At 40.8% G+C, this 18,999-nt stretch overlaps 1 protein-coding gene across 1 annotated transcript; it reads right to left on the bottom strand.

The window, feature by feature from the left end:
* Window positions 1–205: 205 nt before the first annotated feature.
* LOC311618265 (nmrA-like family domain-containing protein 1) lies at window positions 206–16,758 on the bottom strand. The gene is made up of 5 exons (XM_084875680.1): window positions 16,594–16,758; window positions 9,515–9,753; window positions 7,494–7,743; window positions 5,830–6,020; window positions 206–1,265 (listed from the first exon to the last, which is right to left on the bottom strand). The coding sequence occupies exons 1-5, from the start codon at window positions 16,631–16,633 to the stop codon at window positions 1,086–1,088; spliced, it is 900 nt and encodes a 299-aa protein (XP_084731806.1). The 5' UTR covers window positions 16,634–16,758; the 3' UTR covers window positions 206–1,085.
* Window positions 16,759–18,999: the final 2,241 nt, after the last annotated feature.

Below are 18,999 nucleotides of genomic sequence, written 5' to 3'. Positions count from 1 at the left end.
CAGCCCCCAGGCCGTATATGGCCCACGAAGTCATTTGGTCTGGCCCTGCAAAGGCATTAGGAGCGAGTTAACTGAATGTTTGACCGAATATAGCAGCTAATTTTTAAGTTGTTAATTTTGTGTGGCCCACAGATGATGTTCTAAATATCCAAAGGCCCTTGGCTTAATTGAAGGACAGAAGAATGAATAGATGAATACAGATATTGAATGATGATTCAATAGTTGGTTTAATGAATTAAACAGAGAATGTTAACTTTCAACCCTGAAGCAAAACTGAATGTTGGAGTTTTTAATATTTGTGCTTGTTCATTGAACACCATGTTCCCCCAGAAAGTTATCGACAAAGGTTTTCTTTTGTGTTGGTTTGTTGTCGTGTTTTTGTTTTGTTTTGTTTTTAAAGAAATTAGCCCCACAAGAGTAGCTCAGGGGTTGAGCACTGACCTATGAATCAGGAGGTCACAGTTCAATTCCTGGCCAGGGCATATGCCCATGTTGCAGGCTCGGTCCCCAATAGGGGATGTGCAGGAGGCAACCAATAAATGATTCTCATCATTGATGTTTCTATCTCTTTCTCCCTCTCCCTTCCTCTCTGAAATTAATAAAAATATATTTTTTTAAGAAATTGAAATTACTTAGTTCACTGAGAATATGACAACACACTTGGGGGGAAAAATAAAAAAAAATTTTAAAAAAACTGGAACTGCCAAGGAGAGGTTCAGAGCCAGGGCGCTGGATCAGTTAGGCAGGAGAAAGCTGAGTGGCCACCCCCCATTCATGTTAGGGAAGAAGCTCCAAGCTCCTCAGGCCAGAGTCTGATGAGGCGACTTGGCTGTTGGGGGGTCAGAGCTACAGAAGGGGCCAGTTTGGGGCTTCTTACTTAACCAAACAGGTGTACCATCCTGATCACTAGCTGCAAAGTTATATGTGAATCAAATTTCCATGTTGCCTACTTAAGAGTGTATTTCAGGAACAGCTTTGGAGTTGCAATCAATTGCATTGTAACATATCTGTTCTGTAAATGGAGATGTGCTCTACAGAGGGCCAGAATCAGGGAAAAGAAAGTTGTGAGGGGCCTGTGTGAACAGTTAAATGCCCATCAAGGCTTCCTTGTTCTCTGAGACAAACCGGCTGAAGCTTTTGACTTCGGGGTTTAGTTGGTGGGTGAGCTTGACATCACGGTCTGGCTTCATGTGATAGAAACGAAACATGTTGGCCATTTCCTCCACTCCGGGAAACCCCAGCTTCTCGTAAGCTTCCAGCGTGATCTTTTAAGTTTAAAAAAAAAAAAATTATAAATTTTTTAAAAAGGAAATGTTTTAGCTCTCATTGAAAATAGTTTGATTAATAAATGATTCACCTTAAAGATGATATAGGTCCACCATTCTTCAGCCTAACTCCAAAACCCAAGAAGCTCTCCAGTTTTTTTTTCATAAGCAATTTGACAGCAACTGACTTTTCTGAACTGATTCTGATCTGAACTTTGAAGCTATTTATGCTTTTCAATGCTGCCGTTTAGTGGAAATAGTCATATATTTTTCTGCAGAGATATTACAGGTTCTTGTCCTGCCCTTGATGGTGATGTTACATAATACATCTAGAACACAATCTAGCTAAAAGCTGCAGCTTCTGAAAGCCAAATTGTTTCTGGTCCCAAGCATTTTGGATAAAAAACTATAGATCTGTCCTCCCTTCATTTGACCTGCTTTCTTTTCTTTCTTCCTTCCTTCCTTTCTTCCTTTCTTTTTTTTTTTTTTTTTTTTTTTTTTTTTTTGCTTTTTTGTTTTAAGGCTGAAAGGCATATGAATCAATCTGTAGTGAGTTTCTTTCTGACCTGCTTTCATATACATTCCCTCAGCAGCCATCTCAAACAGTCTACCCACCTGGCCCTCCGCCTCCATGCAGTACTCAGGCACCAGGCTCTCTATCCTTTCCTCCTGGCTGATGCCCTTTCATCATCATTTCAATCCTTGATTAGAAATGAGCATCTTGACTTCAACCATCCCAGACTCTGCCAGGCCCATGTTCAAACAAATGCTACACACCACACACTTACTGAGCTGTCTTCTGTCACCTTCCACAGAACCCACCCCTGCGTCCCTCTGCCACTAACTACATCAATAGTTTCCCCTCCTGAATTACCTAAGACCATTTCTAACTATTGGATCCAGTGTAATCTGTCTTTAGCCCCCAAAAATAAACTCTAACCTTACTATTCCACTTGGCCTTTGAAATTGTACACACAAACAACTCATGGTCACCCTGGCTGGTTTGGCTCAGTGGATAGAGCATGGGCTTGGGGACTGAAGGATCCAAGGTACAATTCCAGTCAAGGGCACATGCCTGGGCTATGGGCTCTATCCCCAATACGGGGTATATAGGAGGTAGCCAATCAATGATTCTCTCTAATCATTGATGTTTCTATCTCTCTCTCCATCTCCGTTCCTCTCTGAAATCAATGAAAATATTTTTTTATAAAAAATGATTGTCATATGACATTTATAATATGGAAAATTAAGAAAAATGTGCCTGCCCTGGCCAGTTTTCCTCAGTAGATAGAGCATCAGCCTGTGGACTGAAGGGTCCCAGGTTCAATTCTGGTCGGGGGCATGTGCCTTGATTGTGGGCACATCCCCAATGGGAGGTGTGCAGGGGGCAGCTGATTGATTATTCTCTCTCATCAATGTTTCTAACTCTCTATCCCTATCTCTTCCTCTCTGTAAAAAAATCAATAAAATATTCTTTTAAATCAACAAAATATATATTTTTAAAAAAAGAAAAATGTGCCTATGCAAAAACAAGAAATGGCAGAATAAATTTTAGTCTATATATACTTTAAGAATATTGTGTAGCTATTAAAATTAATGTTTTAAAGAACTTTAATTTAATATAACATTAAATGAAAAAGCTAGATACAAACATATAGATATTGGAAAAAGACTAGAATATAACGTGTCAGATCTTCTTAGTTGCTATCTCTGAGTACGTGATTTTTGTGGGGGTTTTTTTCATAATTTTCTGTATTTTCTGAAATAAGCATTTGTATTTGAAATAAGAAAACAATTTAAATGTTTAGTAAGAAGACTACATGAAAAGCATGGAAGATGACTTTGACAATGTCTCTCTCCTTGAGTTACTCCGTCATCCTAGAACTTTGACAACTAATATTCCTAGTGAAATACGGGGTTCTTTTCTGCAGATTTTTGAAGAAAAGAGATTTTGTTTGTGTCTCACTTTCTGAGAGGACCATGTTCTTTTTGGGGTTAGACAGACAGTTTCAGCCAGACCAGAGTTCCTGATGGGAGTCTGTTCCAGGGCATGCACTTACTGAAGCAGTTATGCCTCCTTCTGACCAGACTGGCAGTTGGAGTCAGACTGCCGGTGCTGGAGCGCCACCTTGTGGCCACATGCATCCTTCCCCAGAGAAGCATGCTGCCTAAGCATTTCCCCCACCACTCTAGAACCCTGGGCAGCATCTTCAAGTCAGACTAGTTACTAAGCACTGCATTAACCATTCTGTAGAACTTCCAACTTCTAATGCCCTAAAACTTTTGGTGCTAGAGAAGTTCTGCTGAGTTGTGAAATAACGATGTACCAAGTAGAGTCGGGGACCAAGTATGCGACTCAGTGATGCTTGGAAAGTCCTGAGCACGTCCACCTGGCCCTCTGAGAATGAGCACTCTCCACATGCCCACACCCCTTCCCCCTTCTTTCCTTCTTCTGTATAGACTTCAAACCCCATGAAACAAAAGAAATATAAGGCCCAAATGCAAATGCCCTTGGAGAGGGGTCAGTCCTGGGAAGTATATTTACACCAGGTACACGTGACTTTGCAGATACTCTCATGAGTCCATCTTTTGTGTGATTGGCTGTCATCCTGAGTTTGGGGGTAACTTATTTTCTTCATTAAAGACACCTATAATAATGTTTTAGGGTTTCGTAGCCTCCTTGTAGCTCCTGTTTCTGACTCTGAATTGGGAAACTAGGTTACCCTTCATGACTCAAGACTCACTGGAAGCAAGAGTTACAGATGAAAAGAAAAATCAGCTTTCTGGGCCTAACTCTAGGAAACATTCTAGAGTGGGTGTCAACAAAATGTTTCCTAGAAGGCTAGATACAAATATTTAAAGCTTTGTGGGTTATATGGGCTAAGTCACAACTACTTAATTCTACCAATGTATCATGAAAACAGCCAGAGACAATATATAAACAGTGGTGTGGCTGTGTTCCAATAAATCTTTATTTTAAAAAAGCAGGTGGCAGGTCCTAATTGTGGACCCCTCCTATAGAGAGAATGTGCTGGGTCTGACCTTAGAAATCATCCAGAAAACACTCATTTTACAGATGGTGGGATGCAGCCAAGGGAAGCAAAAAGGCAGGCTAGCCCATGCCTGCCAGCTTGAAAGAAGGTATGGAGCCTCCTTTCAGCTCTGAGGGTGTCTCTGCAAGGCACACAGACTTCCTTCTCAGAAGCCCTGTTCTCCTTCCTCTTATCAACACCAGCTTTGGAGAAATGGCTGGTGATGTGGTATCATCAGTTCCTCTCACTTTTCTGTATAAGGTCTGTCCTATCCACACTCTAGGCCATTCCCACCTGACTTTAACCATGATCAATTATCAAGGACTTACTAATTGCCAACCCAGTGCCAGGTGCCTGCCATTTATATATCATGTCATCCTCTAATCAATCTTATTAGGTAGTAGAGGCCCAGTAAACGAAATTTGTGCATGGGTAGGGCTCCTAATGGCTGCCAGCTGCCGGCTGGGGCCTCCCTTCAACCCATGCTGCCCCATAGTAGTCAACATGCATCATGGTGAGTGATCGAACTCCCAATCGGTCGAACTCCCAAGGGGGACACTTTGCATATTAGGGTGTGTGTATATATATATATATATATATATATATATATAGAGAGAGAGAGAGAGAGAGAGAGAGAGAATAACTTCTTTTACCAAATGAAGAAACTGAGATTAAAGAGGTTAAGTAACTTGCCAAGATTCCACAGATAGGTAAGGGCAGAGCCAGGATTTGCTCACTTTCTCATACTACCTCTGGTTCATCCATGTGGATTTAGCTAGGCAAGAGTTTAGAATTCTAGAATTTAGCCAGGACAGCCCCATCATTCCCTCCACCTAAACACAGTCTTGCCCACCCTCAAGGACACCTCAAAGCCACTTTTTCCATGAAGCCTTCTCCTACCCTTCTTTGGTCACAGAGACTGTGGACAACACAATTAAACACCTATAGTGTGATAGCTGTACTGATCCCTGTGACTTCATGTGCATTAATATTTTCACTCTGATGTAAACTCCTCAAAGATAGGTACTTGCTATATACCAAAAGGTATGTACATACCACACACTGTGCTGAGCCCCTTAAATATATTCTCTCTAATGTCCACAAGATCATCCTGAGGTAGATGCTACTATCCCACTTCACAAAGGAAGAAGCTGAGGCTCAGAAAGGTAAGTGCCTCGCCCACATCTGGCAGACTGGAATGATCAGCAAAGAGTGCTTATGAGAGAAGAGTTCGGTAGTGTATATGAAAAAGTTGTACCTCAGTCTTCAGATTCTAAATTCTTGCCACACAGAAGTAAGTTTACTCTAACAAGCTGATTAACCTTAAGCTAAAGAAATAAAGCCATAAGACTGGGATTCAGATGCACCCATACCAGATAGATTGGTGGAACTGAAATCCTCTTCAATTTCTGCTGACAGCCTAAGCTGAACCCTTGCCTAAATTCATTCAGAGTTTACCAGAATGTCTAAGTCAGTGGGGTGTGAGCCAAGGTGGACTCTTATGATCACATTTATATCTTCTAAGACCTCACCTTTGCATCTCGGATATCTTTCCCCAAAATCTTGGACAAAACATCAGCATATTGCTGTACTGTTAGCGCTTCTGCACTGAGGCCCACAGCTTTGCCTAAGAACTCTTCTGGAGAATCAAAAATTCTAGAGACGACTGCTCCAATATCAGCAACAGAGATGCCATCCAAGGGAATGTCCTCCATAGGCAGTGCTAGTAAAAGAGAGAGAGAGAGAGAGAGAGAGAGAGAGAGAGAGAGAGAGAGAGAGAGAGAGAGAGGGGTGATTATATCATATCCTGGGTAGGTCTTACCAATTTGAATTAATTAACCATACACAAAAGGTAGAAAACCAATATAACACCTAGTGGCCACAATCTATGCACAATTCATTACAAGGTTTAGTTTGAGCAAGTACCATAATGCCTGGGTATTGATTTTTTAAAAGCCACCATTTACACCATTATCTGCTTTGTGCAAAGTATTATTAGTTATAATCTATAATCCAGATTTCTCTGCTGAATTTCAGGCTCTATTGACCAATTTCCTGCTCAACGTCCTTACTTGATTGTTTAATAAACATGTCAATGAGCTTCAAAATGAATTCCTATAGCGCCACCACCTCCCCTCCCCCCAACAACTTGCTCCACCTACAGACTGCCCCATTTCAAGTCTATCATTCCAGTTTTTCAAGTCAAAAATCTTAGAGTCAGCTTGTCACTGGGGTAGGTGGGCACTCTTTCTGCTGATCCGGCCTCTGGAGCCTCGCCTACAGGCCCCCATCTCTGCTCCCTTGGCTGCCTCCTGGGTCTCTCCCCTCGCCACTGAGCCACCTAGGACTGTGGACAAAGAAAATGTCTCCAAAGGGCAGAGGAAGTCCAGCCAGTGGACTGGAGCATTAGACTTATTAGGAACCCTTCTTAAAACTATAGCACTCCTGGCCCCAGTCCAGACCTTCAGAATCAGATTCTTTCTCTAGAGAGTCAGGGCCCCTCTAGGGATTCAGACCATTGGACTCAGGTCAAGAGGAGCATGTTTTCCCTGTTGCTACCATAGGTCTGATGGATGAGCTAGAAGGAACCTTAGAAGTCACCTTATATTATCCACTATGACTCAGTGGATAGAGCAGCAGCCCACGGACTGAAGGGTCCTGGGTTTGATTCAGGTCAAGGACACATACCTCTGATGCAGGCTTGATCCCCAGTTCTGGTCAGGGTGCTTGCAAGAGGCAACCAATCCATATGTCTCTCTCACATTGATGTTTCTTTGTGTGTGTCTCTCCTTCTCCCTTCCACTCTCTCTAAAAATCAATGGAAAAATATCCTCCAGTGAGGATTAACAAAACAAAACAAAACAAAACAAAACAAAACAAAAAAGTCATCTTGTCCAACTTTTCCATTAGACTTGAGGAAACTAAGGCTTGAGGTTGCACAGCTAACGGTTTGGATAAAGAGCACCCGATTGTTCAGACTGGAAGTAAAGTCCCTTGTGTTTGTTTCCAGTCCAAGAACCAGTTCTCTGTGAAGTTTAAAACAATATTGTATGCCTCTCAGCACTTCACACAGAGGTAAGCACATAGTAGGCACTCAAATGATTTATGTCCACTGAAAAGAGGGAGGAAGGGGACAAAGGAGGAGAAAGGGAAGACAGCAGGTGTCTGGTCAACTTTCACTACAAATTCCACTTACCCAAGGTGTAGTAATCTCCATCAGAGGCTTTCTTGGGCTTCCATATAGTGAGGAAGTTTTCAAAGTAAGCTGCCAAGTGGATGCTGGTCATGGGAACACCAATGGACCAGAAATACTCCTCCACCTCTCCCTTCCTATCAAAGTGATCAACCGCCAACTTCCCTCCGGTCAGACGCTTGACGTTCTCCAGGCCGCTGAACACCACGTGCTTCAGACCCAGGCGCTTGGTGACATCTGCCACCAGCTTCCCCTAAGGAACAAAGTAAATTCTTCATATAGATCGCTGTATTCGCATATGGACAGGAAGGCAGGTACTGCTTTCCCTTCCCCCCTTCCTTTTCATATTGTCCTCCATAGAAAAGGAGCTCTTCCAGAATCAAAACACATTCAAGTTACCAACTTAGAGGCCACCAGTGTTGGTGGGCAGAGGCTTCACCATGTCACAAGACTGAACTTCATCAGAAGCTAAGAGGCAGCCTGGTGGGAACCGGCAGAAACACCTGGTCTCTTCCTCAAGTCTAGGCTATCAGTATCTTTGGATCAACTGCCACATTTATTTATATATGAGCCCCAGGGATACCTGAGTAAACAATATTCATACAGTGTAATAATTTTTTCTGCTAATTAATTATATCTGCACATCATTTGGATATTGAGGGCATAATAGAGACTCTCTCTCTCTCTCTCTCTCTCTCTCTCTCTCTCTCTCTCTCTCTCTCCAAATTTTCTAAAGCACCTTCATCTCTCTCTCTCTTCTCTCTTTCTCTCTCTCTCTCCTCTTTCTCTCACTCTCTTTTTTCTTTCTTCTTTCTTTCCACTGTTTCCTTCTCTTTTTTTCTTACAAAGCCCCATGTAGCAAGTAGAAAAGACATAATTAATCTGTGTTTAGTAGAGGCATAAAGTGAGCAGAGAAGTGACTTTGTACTCATGGGTTTCATAGTAAGTGGATATCAGAATTTGAACCCAGAGTTCCTAATATGAGAAATTCAAAAGTTTATCACTAAAAGACAAGCTATAAATGGTATAATTAATTTAACAGACATTCCTGAAATGGCTCACTCCTGCTCTTAATTGTTTGAATTATGCCATTTCTGCAAGAGACTGATTACATCAATTACATTTTAAAAATCTAATCTTCACATTTTTCAAATTTATACACATTTCAAATAGGAAAGGGGGGAGGGAGGGTTTGAACTTATAAGATAAAGATGTTCCCTGAGCCCTCATGCTGATAACTGCTCTCAAGAAGTAACCACTTTCATCTCTTTTAGCTGTTTCTTTATTTCTAAATAACAGGTTTGCACTACTAATGCTTTATTTTTTTCAGTTTAAGATATCATCTACTAAATTCTTACTCTGAAATATGAGTCCTCATCTTTAATATTCTCTCTCTCTCTCTCTCTCTCTCTCTCTCTCTCTCTCTCTCTCTCTCTCTTCCTTTCTCTCTCTCTGACACAGACACACACAGCCAAACACCACCATACACATATATGCAATTCCCTTTTTTCATATTCCCAATATCATAATGTTGGGCTAAATCAAAAAGTAGTGCCTACAAACCGCTGAAGTTGAACCAAGTAAATATTCTATGGTTAAATTTATTTTTTTTCTACAAACTTTTATTTTCTCTGGGTTTATTTGCTTTAGTTTTTTTCTATGTACCCATTATTCATTTCTCCCCAAATTCTCTGCCAAAAGTAAAAATATACTCATTACATTTTTGTTCTTTCCTTTTCACTTCGGAGTTACCTTAATTTGTGGGGTACCCTTCACATGTCATCTACAGACAAATGACCGGCTCCACTGCACAGTCATCCTCAGATGTCCACGGTCTTGAGATGTGGACATGTGCTTTAGAACACTGACTTCACAATCAAAGAAATACTTCAAGTGCATATATTTCATAAATACCAGAGAGATTTTGTGGAGGCTCTTTTTGCTCAGCCTTAAGGCCCACCCCCTTCAAGGGAGGGCAGAGCAGCCAGGAAAGGTAAGAGGAAAGGGCTCAAAGGTGTTCCCACCTGACACACTTCATCCTCCTTGCTGTGATGTTCCCAGTAGTTGGTCACTAGGAAGACCCCATAGGCATCTTTTAAGGCAGCCTCCACCAGTGCTTTATCATTCAGGTCCCCTTTTACCACCTCAGCACCAAGTTCTTGGAGCACCAGTGCTTTTGGTTGAGTCACATTCCTGGTCACTGCTCTTACAACAAACTTTTTGCTCTCCAAAAGAGTCCTGGCCACAGAGCCACCTTGAGATCCTGCAGTGAAGAAGAAACAGAGGAAGGTTCAGGAGGAATGTTCACTAAAAAAATAGCTGGTCAGGAATTACCACTATTCGGAGTATATCTATTATAATAACTATTTCAGGAGGCATTCCCATTTTTGCAACAGTGGTTTTCAAACTAGGTTCCTCATCGCCATCTCAGGGACACCTTTGAAAAGTCCATGGGGCAGAGAAAGAATGGGAAAGGCCTGAGATAATAATTGCAGAAGCTCCTCACACAGGGCACCACCTTGCCATGGTTGGCCAGCAGAGCTTGAGTGACAGATGAATGGATTACTCTGAGACATTTGCTGTGAAAGAGAGGCTAAGGGACCAACCGGCTATAGCAACAAGGCAGCCTTGATTGCCTGCCTCATTAGGCTTTTATTGGAATTTTTATCTTTAGATACAATTAGTAGGGTGAGTAATCTTGGGAGGACAGGTGTGTTTGCATTGTCCTCAAGGCAAGGGCACCCAAAGATTAGGCATAAGGGTTCCAGTAAACACCCAGGGATCTGCACTTTCACAGACTTGTTTGGAAAGGTCAAGGAATAATTAGGGTGCCACCTTCGACACTCCCCTAAGTCTCCCCTAAGTTGAAATTTTGATAAACAGGACAGATGTCTTTCCACTCACTTCCCTTTTCTCGGAATGTCCTTACAAACTTTCCATCCAAGTCTCGTGTGCTCCTCAACAACGAGGCCAAGTGTGGAGGGTGCCAGACCCTGTAGCCCAGATTGAACTGGGGAAATCTATTTTTATTTGGTTAGAGATTTTATTTTGAGGTTCTTCACAAAATTTTCTTTTCAAAAGAGCTTCCTCTTTTATTTTTAAGCTGAAAAATTGCATAAGTTTCTTTTTATGGCATTCAAAGTCATTGATATGATCATTACTTTCATTACTTGCCTAATTTATGTACTCTACAAATATTTACTGAATACTCTGTGATATATGCCAGGTACTGTGCTGGGTTACTAACATTTGGGATCCTCTATCAAACTGTTTGGATATCTGTCCTGTGTATGTTTTTCACGCCTTCAGATCTACATTCACCTTCTGCACCCTTCTTAGTGCCCTGGGAGGTTGACCTGTACTGTACTCCATCAATGGGCTCTCTTCATGCTCTCAGGTTTGGTCTGGCCAATAATAGGCAGCAGCAGCAGGAAATCCAAGGACAGAAAGAAAGGTGGCTATCTCCATGTTGCTACTCTTCCTGGGTTTTGGTAATCTCTCAGGTCCTCTACTCCTTCCTCTTATTGCTTACTTATTCATTATTGGTCTCTTCCCTTTCAACTTTTATTTTTTTCCTTGGCTTCTCTGAAAAAGTGTGGCACTTATTTTGTGTGAAACCCCAACTGATGCACCACCAATAACCCAATAGGTTCTGCTGTCAATGGGCTCTGCTTTTGCACGAGGAAATTTGGTTGGAGTTTAGTGCCCTAGTAGTATGAACACACAGCCAAAGGTCACCAGATGTTTGAAGAAAGCCTCCAAAAAAACTAAAATAAATAAATTGATAAAGGTAAGTATAAGCAATGCAGTGTATAGAAGAAAATTTTAAAGCATTAATGTCTTCAGAGGTTGGAGAAGATTTTGCATTCAGAATATTACATCTGCATATTGCACCAATAAAAAGGGAGATGGAGGCAGGAGAAGAGCATTCAGAAGAGAAAAGGAAGCTGTCAGAAATTTAAAATATTATAGCAGAAGTAAGTTTCCCATGGAAAAAGTTGAAGAAATCTCTCAAAATTAAAAAGAAATGGAAAACAGGAAGGAGAAAATAGAGGATCAAACCAAGGGAATTCCAGAATGAGAGTCTAGAGAAAATGGATATATGGAATTATCAAAGAAGATAATTTCCCAGAGTTCAAAGATACTAAATGAGTTTTCAGATTAAGGGGCCACTGAGTGCCCAGCACAATGAATAAGTCTTACATTATTTACATAATGTGAAATTTTAGAGATACTAGAAACTAGGGCTTCAACATATGAATTATTTTGGTGGGAAAAACAATTCAGCCCATATCACTGACTATTGTAACCATTTCCTAAAAATCCTCCTACTAAACTGGGTTCTCCTTGTTTTCAACCATGTGCTGAGACTATTCTCTGGCAAATTGCAAGTTTTCAACATCTATATGTTGAATGAGTGAATAAATGAATGAATGAATGATGTGAAAAAACTGAAACCTCTGTTTTCTCAACTCTTAACTTAGACAGTCCTGCCTAAACCTGTATAAATAAGAGGAGCTGGACCAAAACCAGAACTGGCTCTCTTATCACTCCCATTTTTTAAGTTTTACTAAGACCCAAACCAAAAAAAAGTACTTATCCATCTTGGCCCTTTTCCTTTAAATTAGCAAGACATAACCATAAACTTATCAGCCTGAAAAAGCAGCTCCCAGAGCACCCATTCTTGACATACTCATTTGTCCCAGACCCTCCCCATTTATTCTGGATCATTCCCTCTTGGACCCAGTTATCTTCAAGGTAATACCATATTGAGGACAGTGTCAACATAAAAAACATCCAAATCTGTAGAGAATTTTTGTAAGAGTTTACTTGAGTGCTTGCTTTGGCAGCACATATACTAAAATTATTTGAGCCAATTGATAACATATGCCAGTGAGCAAAATCTTAAATGCTCTGCAGAATAACAGTTTTTTGCAGTTTATTTTATGCATTTGAAATTAAGGAGGGAAAGAAGGGAAGATTACATGAAGGTAGCAGAAAAGGTAGGAATTAGAGATTGCAGGATAGTTAATAAGATTATGTGCTCTCTTGAGGCTGGTTATTTCAAAGGTGTGTTAACCTTTGAAGGTCCATGCACAGAAGCAATGGACAGGATTCGTTTAAGGCCCAGATAAGCCCTTCTAAAGAACTTATATGCCTGAGGTATGACTACCCATCATGATCTGTCCAGTTAGGAATTTATGGTCAGGTCACCCTGTGATGTCTCTTTCCATAGAACCCCTTTTTATATCCACAGTAGCATTTGAATGGCAAGCACTGTTCAGAGTTTGATGTGCAAACACATGCAAGGAAAGGGTTAAGACATGTTCCTGTCAAATTTAACTAGTCCCAGCCTGTGTGGCTCAGTGACTGAGCTTCAACTAATGAACCAAGAAGTCAAGGTTGATTCCCTGTCAGGGCACATGCCTGGGTTGCCAGCTCAATCCTTGGTGTGGAACATGCAGGAGGCCGCCAATCAATCATTCTCTCTCATCATTGATATTTCTATCTTTCTCTTTCTCTTTTTCTCTGAAATCCATGAAAAAATATGTTATTTTTTTTATTTTAACTAGGCATCTTATATTTGTATCTGCTAAATAAGGCAACCCTCTATCTCAAACACCCAAACCAGGCATGCCAAACTCAAAGGCTAACACAGGCCAAATAAACAAGGTTTATGTTTATGTTGGCCACAAAAAAACAAAAGCTTAAATTTCCATAGAAACATAGCTTTATTTTGGTAGAGACATACTGAATACAAAGGGCTGAAAAATGAGTAATCGTTAACATAAAATAACAGAACATTTTAATAAAATTAATACTTTTTTGAATATTAACTTACCAGACACTGAATAACGGTACAAATTAATAAGTGTAACGCAAATAAACCTATTTTTCTTGTCTCAGAAAGCAAAACATTTCTTGTTGTGCACACCAAACAAGATAAGACTAATGATGTGGCAATTGGCTGCTAAAATATTCGCTGCTAGTAGTAGTGGAGAGAAATGGTGCGCCTATGCATAAGGCGCATAAAATAAATGAATGCAACACAATGAATATAGTAATTAGTCACTAGCAAACATTGTAGTTCATTATTAATACTTACATATAACAGGATATTATAAAAATGAAGTTAAAAAATTTTCATTAAAATGTTTTTTACATTCTGTTACATTGGCTGGGCTGCAAAAATATCTGTTGTGGGCCCCATGAAGCCCACGGGCCAAGAGTTTAACATGCTTGACCCAAACACTCCCAGAACTCCTCAGTAACTGAACTATGGACAATCCCTGGGCAATAAAGTGATCAGCCCACCCAGCCTCTTGGCTAAGTAGGAAGCAACTTTCTTTAACTCTGACACATCTGATCTGATCCCTTTAAGAGCCACTCCCAAGGTTCATATTCAACAGCCTAGGCGGCAACTCAAATTTGAGACAAAAACAAAACTCCCAGCATTTTTTGATCTGCCTCACTTAAATCCTCCCCATTTTGGTGAATCACAACTTGATCTTCCATTTGCTCAAGCCAGAACACTAAATTCATTGCTTGCTCTTTTCTTCTCACCTCTGAAAGCTGGTCTATCAGGTTATCCCTGTCAACTCTTTTTTTTTTCTTTTCTTTTCCCATTCCCAATTATCCCTTTATACCATATTCCATCCTCCATCCTCTTCTGCCCCTCCACCCTCCTTGCCCCCTTCCCTCACTCTCGATCACCACACCGTCCCTGTCAACTCTCTTTAAAACATATCTGGAATCTGATCACTCCCTACCACCTCTTTGCCACCATTCCCATCTAAGCCACAGTCATCTTGGTTGGACTATGGCAGAGCCTCCTAAAGGTCTTCCTGCTTCAGTCCTTGCCCCTATACCCTCTTCAAAAATCTGATCCTGATCCTAAAATGATCCTTATAACGTAGAACTCATATCTAGTCACTCTGCTCAAACTCTTTTAATGGCTTCTTATTTCTTTCAGGAAAATAACAATATTCTCACTTTCACCCTAATGCTTTATACAATCATCTCCATGTCCCATTTACCTTTTTTTTTTTTTCTTTTTACTAGTACTTAATTGAATTTATTGAGATGACCTTGGTTCGCAAAACCATACACATTTTACTACTGGAGAGAGGAGGAGACCTCAGTGTCAGGCATATTCTCTACCTTTCTCCTGTGCTCAGTACTTTTCCATTTGGCCCTGCTTGGGCTCTTGCCTTCCCTCTGGTTTCCCTATTATTCTCATTTAGGTTTTGTAAGATATGACTTAAGGCTTCTACTTTCTAGTAAACCGCTCACATCCAGCCTCTAGACCGTACCCAGTCTCAGCTGTTGTCCTGTCCTGCACAGGAGATATAAATAGCCTGCTCTCCCTACAAGGTATACCGGTCTCAGCCCCCTGTGAGAGAATGTAATAAAATTTATTAAATACTCATCTCTTGGCACGGACCTAACACTGAGTTCTTGTCTTCTTAAAGGAAAGATTTCAATGAAGAGACATAGGATAGAAAAGCAAGCAAGAATTTGTTGACCACAGCAAAAATATAGTTAGGTCGATTAAATATAGAAGAAGCAACAGGAGAGCCTAGGTTGGGCTGCTTTGTGGTTTAACGATTTAGTTTTCCTATTCTGCTTGACCTGGAATTTTCCTAGCTTATTACAATGCTATAACAGTTTCAAGTATACAACTCAAGAAAACATCTGCACACTGCATAGTGCGCCCATCACCCAAAGCAAAGTCTCTATTTCCATTACCTCCCTTTGCCCACCTCCATCTACCCTGACCCCCCTTTCCAACTGTTATCTGTGTCTATGTGTTATGTATACGTATATATTTTTGGACTAATCTCTTCACCTTCTTTCATCCAATCTCCTCACCCCTCTCCCCGCTTACAGCTGTTAGTTGAAACCATGCTTCTGCTTTTATTTTGTTTGTCAATTTATAGATTCCAAATATAAGTGAGATCATATGATGTTTGTCTTTCTCTGACTGGTTTATTTCACTTAGTATAATAATCTCCATGTCCATCCATGCTGTCTCAAAAGGTAAGAACTTCTTCTAAAGTCAATGTCATAACTGGCTATTGGTTTTTGCAAATTTATTTCTCTCTTCTCCTTGCTTTAGTCCTTTCCTCTTTTTACACAAAATTCTTTTGCTCATAGAGCTTATCTTCTCCTGTGGAAAGATAAGGGGTAAGGAAGGAAATCAAGCAGCAAGAGCAGCCAGATAACAGTAAAAGGGAGTGGAGCTGCAAGTTTAAATATGGAGGTCTGGAAAGTGCTCATGGAAAGGGGGACATCTGAGCAGAGGTTTGGTTGAAATGAGGGAGGAAGCAGTGTAGGTAGCTGGAGACTGAGGGGGCAGCCAAAGCAAAGGACTTAAGTAGGAGTGTATTTGAGGAACACCTGAGCAAGTAAAGGAGAGGGTAAAAAGTTGGGGGCCCATTAGCTGGACTTTGCATTTTACTTCGAGATTGGGGAGGAGGAGGCAGTTGTTGGAGGGTTTTGAGCAGAGGCATGTCATGATCTGATAGTTTCAAATGGATCATCAGGAAGCTGAAATGAGAACAGATTGAATAGATGTGGCCTGATTTGACCAACATTTTGCAAAGGCTCTGGCTGTAAAGAACAGATTGTAAAAGAGATAAGATTGAAATCAGGGAGGACAGTTAAAAGGCTGCAGCAGCAGACCCAGTCACTCAGCACACATGCCTAACCCTCACCCGCTCCGTCCTTTCAGAATGGCTGAGGTATTGATTGGTTAGGCATGAAGATATGCCCTACAGACCCACACTGGCTTCTTTCACTTGTCAGGAAGTGAACGGAGAACAATCTCCAAAGGATAGCTTATGTTGAAATGAAACATACCAAGTCAGCACACGACTGAGGAAGAGAGAATATGTCAGTTGTCCTTGTCCTGCTGAGATCATTTATGACAAATAAAATAAAATCACCAGCCCCTTTACTAGATCAGAAATCCAAGCAATAGGACACTTTTCTTAATTTCCTCCAAAGGGCAGGAAAGTCACCCACACTGGCAGGCTCTGACTTTAAAAACAAAGACAGGAGAGTATGCAGTCAGCATGCACTTTAAAAGTAAGTTTTTTACCTGTTGCTCCAAACACTGTAATTATCTTCTTGCTGGTCATGTTACCGGACAAAGAAGGAGTAAGTGGAGAAGCTGAACTTTCTTCGAGCAGCAACAGCAGCTATAATAATTCCTCTTCAAGCATGAGAGCTATAAGCCACTTCTGATTACCACACCCCTTATTGTGCTCCTCCTTTGTTTAGTTTTGGGGCTGTTCTCAGCTAGCTTACTCACTCACTCATGTGCTCAGCAAAAATGTATTGAGTGTCTTTGGTATATTAAGCATTGAACTAGAAGGCCTGCTGGTTCAGATCTTTTAAGGGAGATAAACTATCGATAGTAAATAAAAATACAATAGAGAGCCCTGGCCAGGTAGCTCAGTTGGTTAGAGCATCGTCCCAATACACCAAGGCTGCAGTTCAACCTCTGATCAGGACACATTCAAGAATCAACCAAATTGCCTAAACTGGTTTGGCTCAGTGGTAGAGCGTTGGTCTGTGGACTGAGAGGTCCCAGGTTTGATTCCGGTCAAGGGCATGTACTAATATATTGGTTGCAGGCACATCCCCGGTAGGGGGTGTGCAAGAGGCAGCTGGTCGATGTTTCTCTCTCCCTTCTTCTCTGTAAAAAATCAATAAAATATATATATTTTTAAAAAGAATCAACCAATGAATGCATAAATAAGCAGAACAACAAATCGACCTCTCTCTTTCTTCTCTCTCTGAAAATCAATTTTTTTAAAAAACTACAGTAGAGGGAAGTGGCAGAGGGGACATACGTTATGGAGGAAAAACACAAAACCCAGACTGGAGGTGTTAGGGAAGGTTTTTCAGAGATGCTGCTGCAGTTGCCTGAAGACCTCATGAGTTATTCAATAAGGGAAAGACCATCAATAGAATAGAGAACTGCATATATTGTGTGATTCCGGGTTGTAAAGAAAATATTATACACACATACATGCATATACACATATAGACTATGAGTTGTTTATTTTATGCAATATGGTGGTAGTAGAGTCAGATGACTAAGCATGATGTGACATTATTATTCTCACTCTTTGATTAGAACATAATACAATGACTTGCATATTTTTTAAGCTGTCTTAAAAAAAAAAAAAAAAAAAAGGGAGTTGCCACCTAGGCATTCTGCCCCGACCTGCAGGGCACAGCAATGTGGGGAGAGGGAGGACCTGTGGAGGATGAAAAGAAGGGACAGGGGCACGGAGAAATGGAGGCAAGACAAAGTTCTGATCAAGCCTCAAACTTTATTTTTGGAATGGCAGTATATATACAGCAGGAACAAAGGGGGGCAGGGTTGCCTACGCAGCGGGGTCTTTGACAGTGTATAGGTAATTGGTTTAGGCACTGAGCGACAAGGTGGTAAGGTATCTGGCAACACAGGACTGACTAACTGCCAGGGCGGTGTAACATTCCAAGGTGTAACATTCCAAGGCCGAGCTAGCTATGGGGCAGGATCAGGAAGGGGACTTTGCAGAGATCCTCTGGAGCAAGATGTGTTAAGCGGCAGGTTAATCTTTAGCTTCTGGCCAAACCCGCAGGGCACCGCATAACTTCTGCTAGAAGAAACTTAATTCTAAGATGGAGTTGTATTTTCTTAAGACGGAGTTGCTTGTCTCAACTCTGATGGCTCCCAACAGCATTCAGCTAGATTGTTGAATACGAATACTTTTGCAGCCCAGCCAATATAATGATATGTAAGAAACATCTTAATAAAAATTTCGTAATTTAATTTTTACATATCGTATTATACATAATTATTAATAATGAACTACAACAGAAAACACAATAGCCTCAGTTGTTGTCTCCGAGAGACTGAAGATTCACTGCTCCTTGGCCAGGGCAGCCCTTCAGGAACTCCTTAGTAAAGGACTTATTAAACTAGTTCATAAACTTATTAAACTTATTAAACTAGTTTCAAAGCACAGAGCTCAAGTAATTTACACCAGAAACACCAAAGGTGGGGATGCCCCAGCTATTGGAGAAGATACATGAACAACAGGTCTGACCGGCTATACGTTTTGAAAAATAAAACTTTATTAAATAAAAAAAGAAATTGCCGAAACCGGTTTGGCTCAGTGGATAGAGCGTCAATCTGTGGACTGAAGAGTCCCAGGTTCAATTCCGGTCAAGGGCATGTACATTGGTTGCGGGCACATCCCCTGTGGGGGTATGCAGGAGGCAGCTGGTCGATGTTTCTCTCTCATCGATGTTTCTAACTCTCTATTCCTCTCAGTAAAAAAATCAATAAAATATATTTTTTAAAATAAAGAAAGAAATAAAGAAAGAAAGAAAGAAAGAAAGAAAGAAAGAAAGAAAACATTACAGCCCTAAAGCAGCCCCTACAGAAGCTCCTTCCAATCACTATCTCCAAAAGTAACCACTATATTCTGATGTATAATACCATAAA

Source organism: Pipistrellus hanaki (assembly GCF_964339955.1).
Source record: "Pipistrellus hanaki genome assembly, chromosome: 2".
Taxonomy (NCBI): Eukaryota; Metazoa; Chordata; class Mammalia; order Chiroptera; family Vespertilionidae; genus Pipistrellus; species Pipistrellus hanaki.
Note: the sequence above shows the minus strand (reverse complement) of the source record. Positions and strands in the feature narration are given on the sequence as shown.

Coding starts and splice junctions, on each gene's coding strand:
- LOC311618265 (XM_084875680.1), bottom strand. CDS start 16,633: ATGACCAGCAAGAAGATAATTACAGTGTTTGGAGCAACAG. Junction 9,754..16,593: donor TACAGTGTTTGGAGCAACAG/GTAAAAAACTTA, acceptor TCTTCACTGCAG/GATCTCAAGGTGGCTCTGTG. Junction 6,021..7,493: donor TGGAGATTACTACACCTTGG/GTAAGTGGAATT, acceptor CTCTTTTACTAG/CACTGCCTATGGAGGACATT.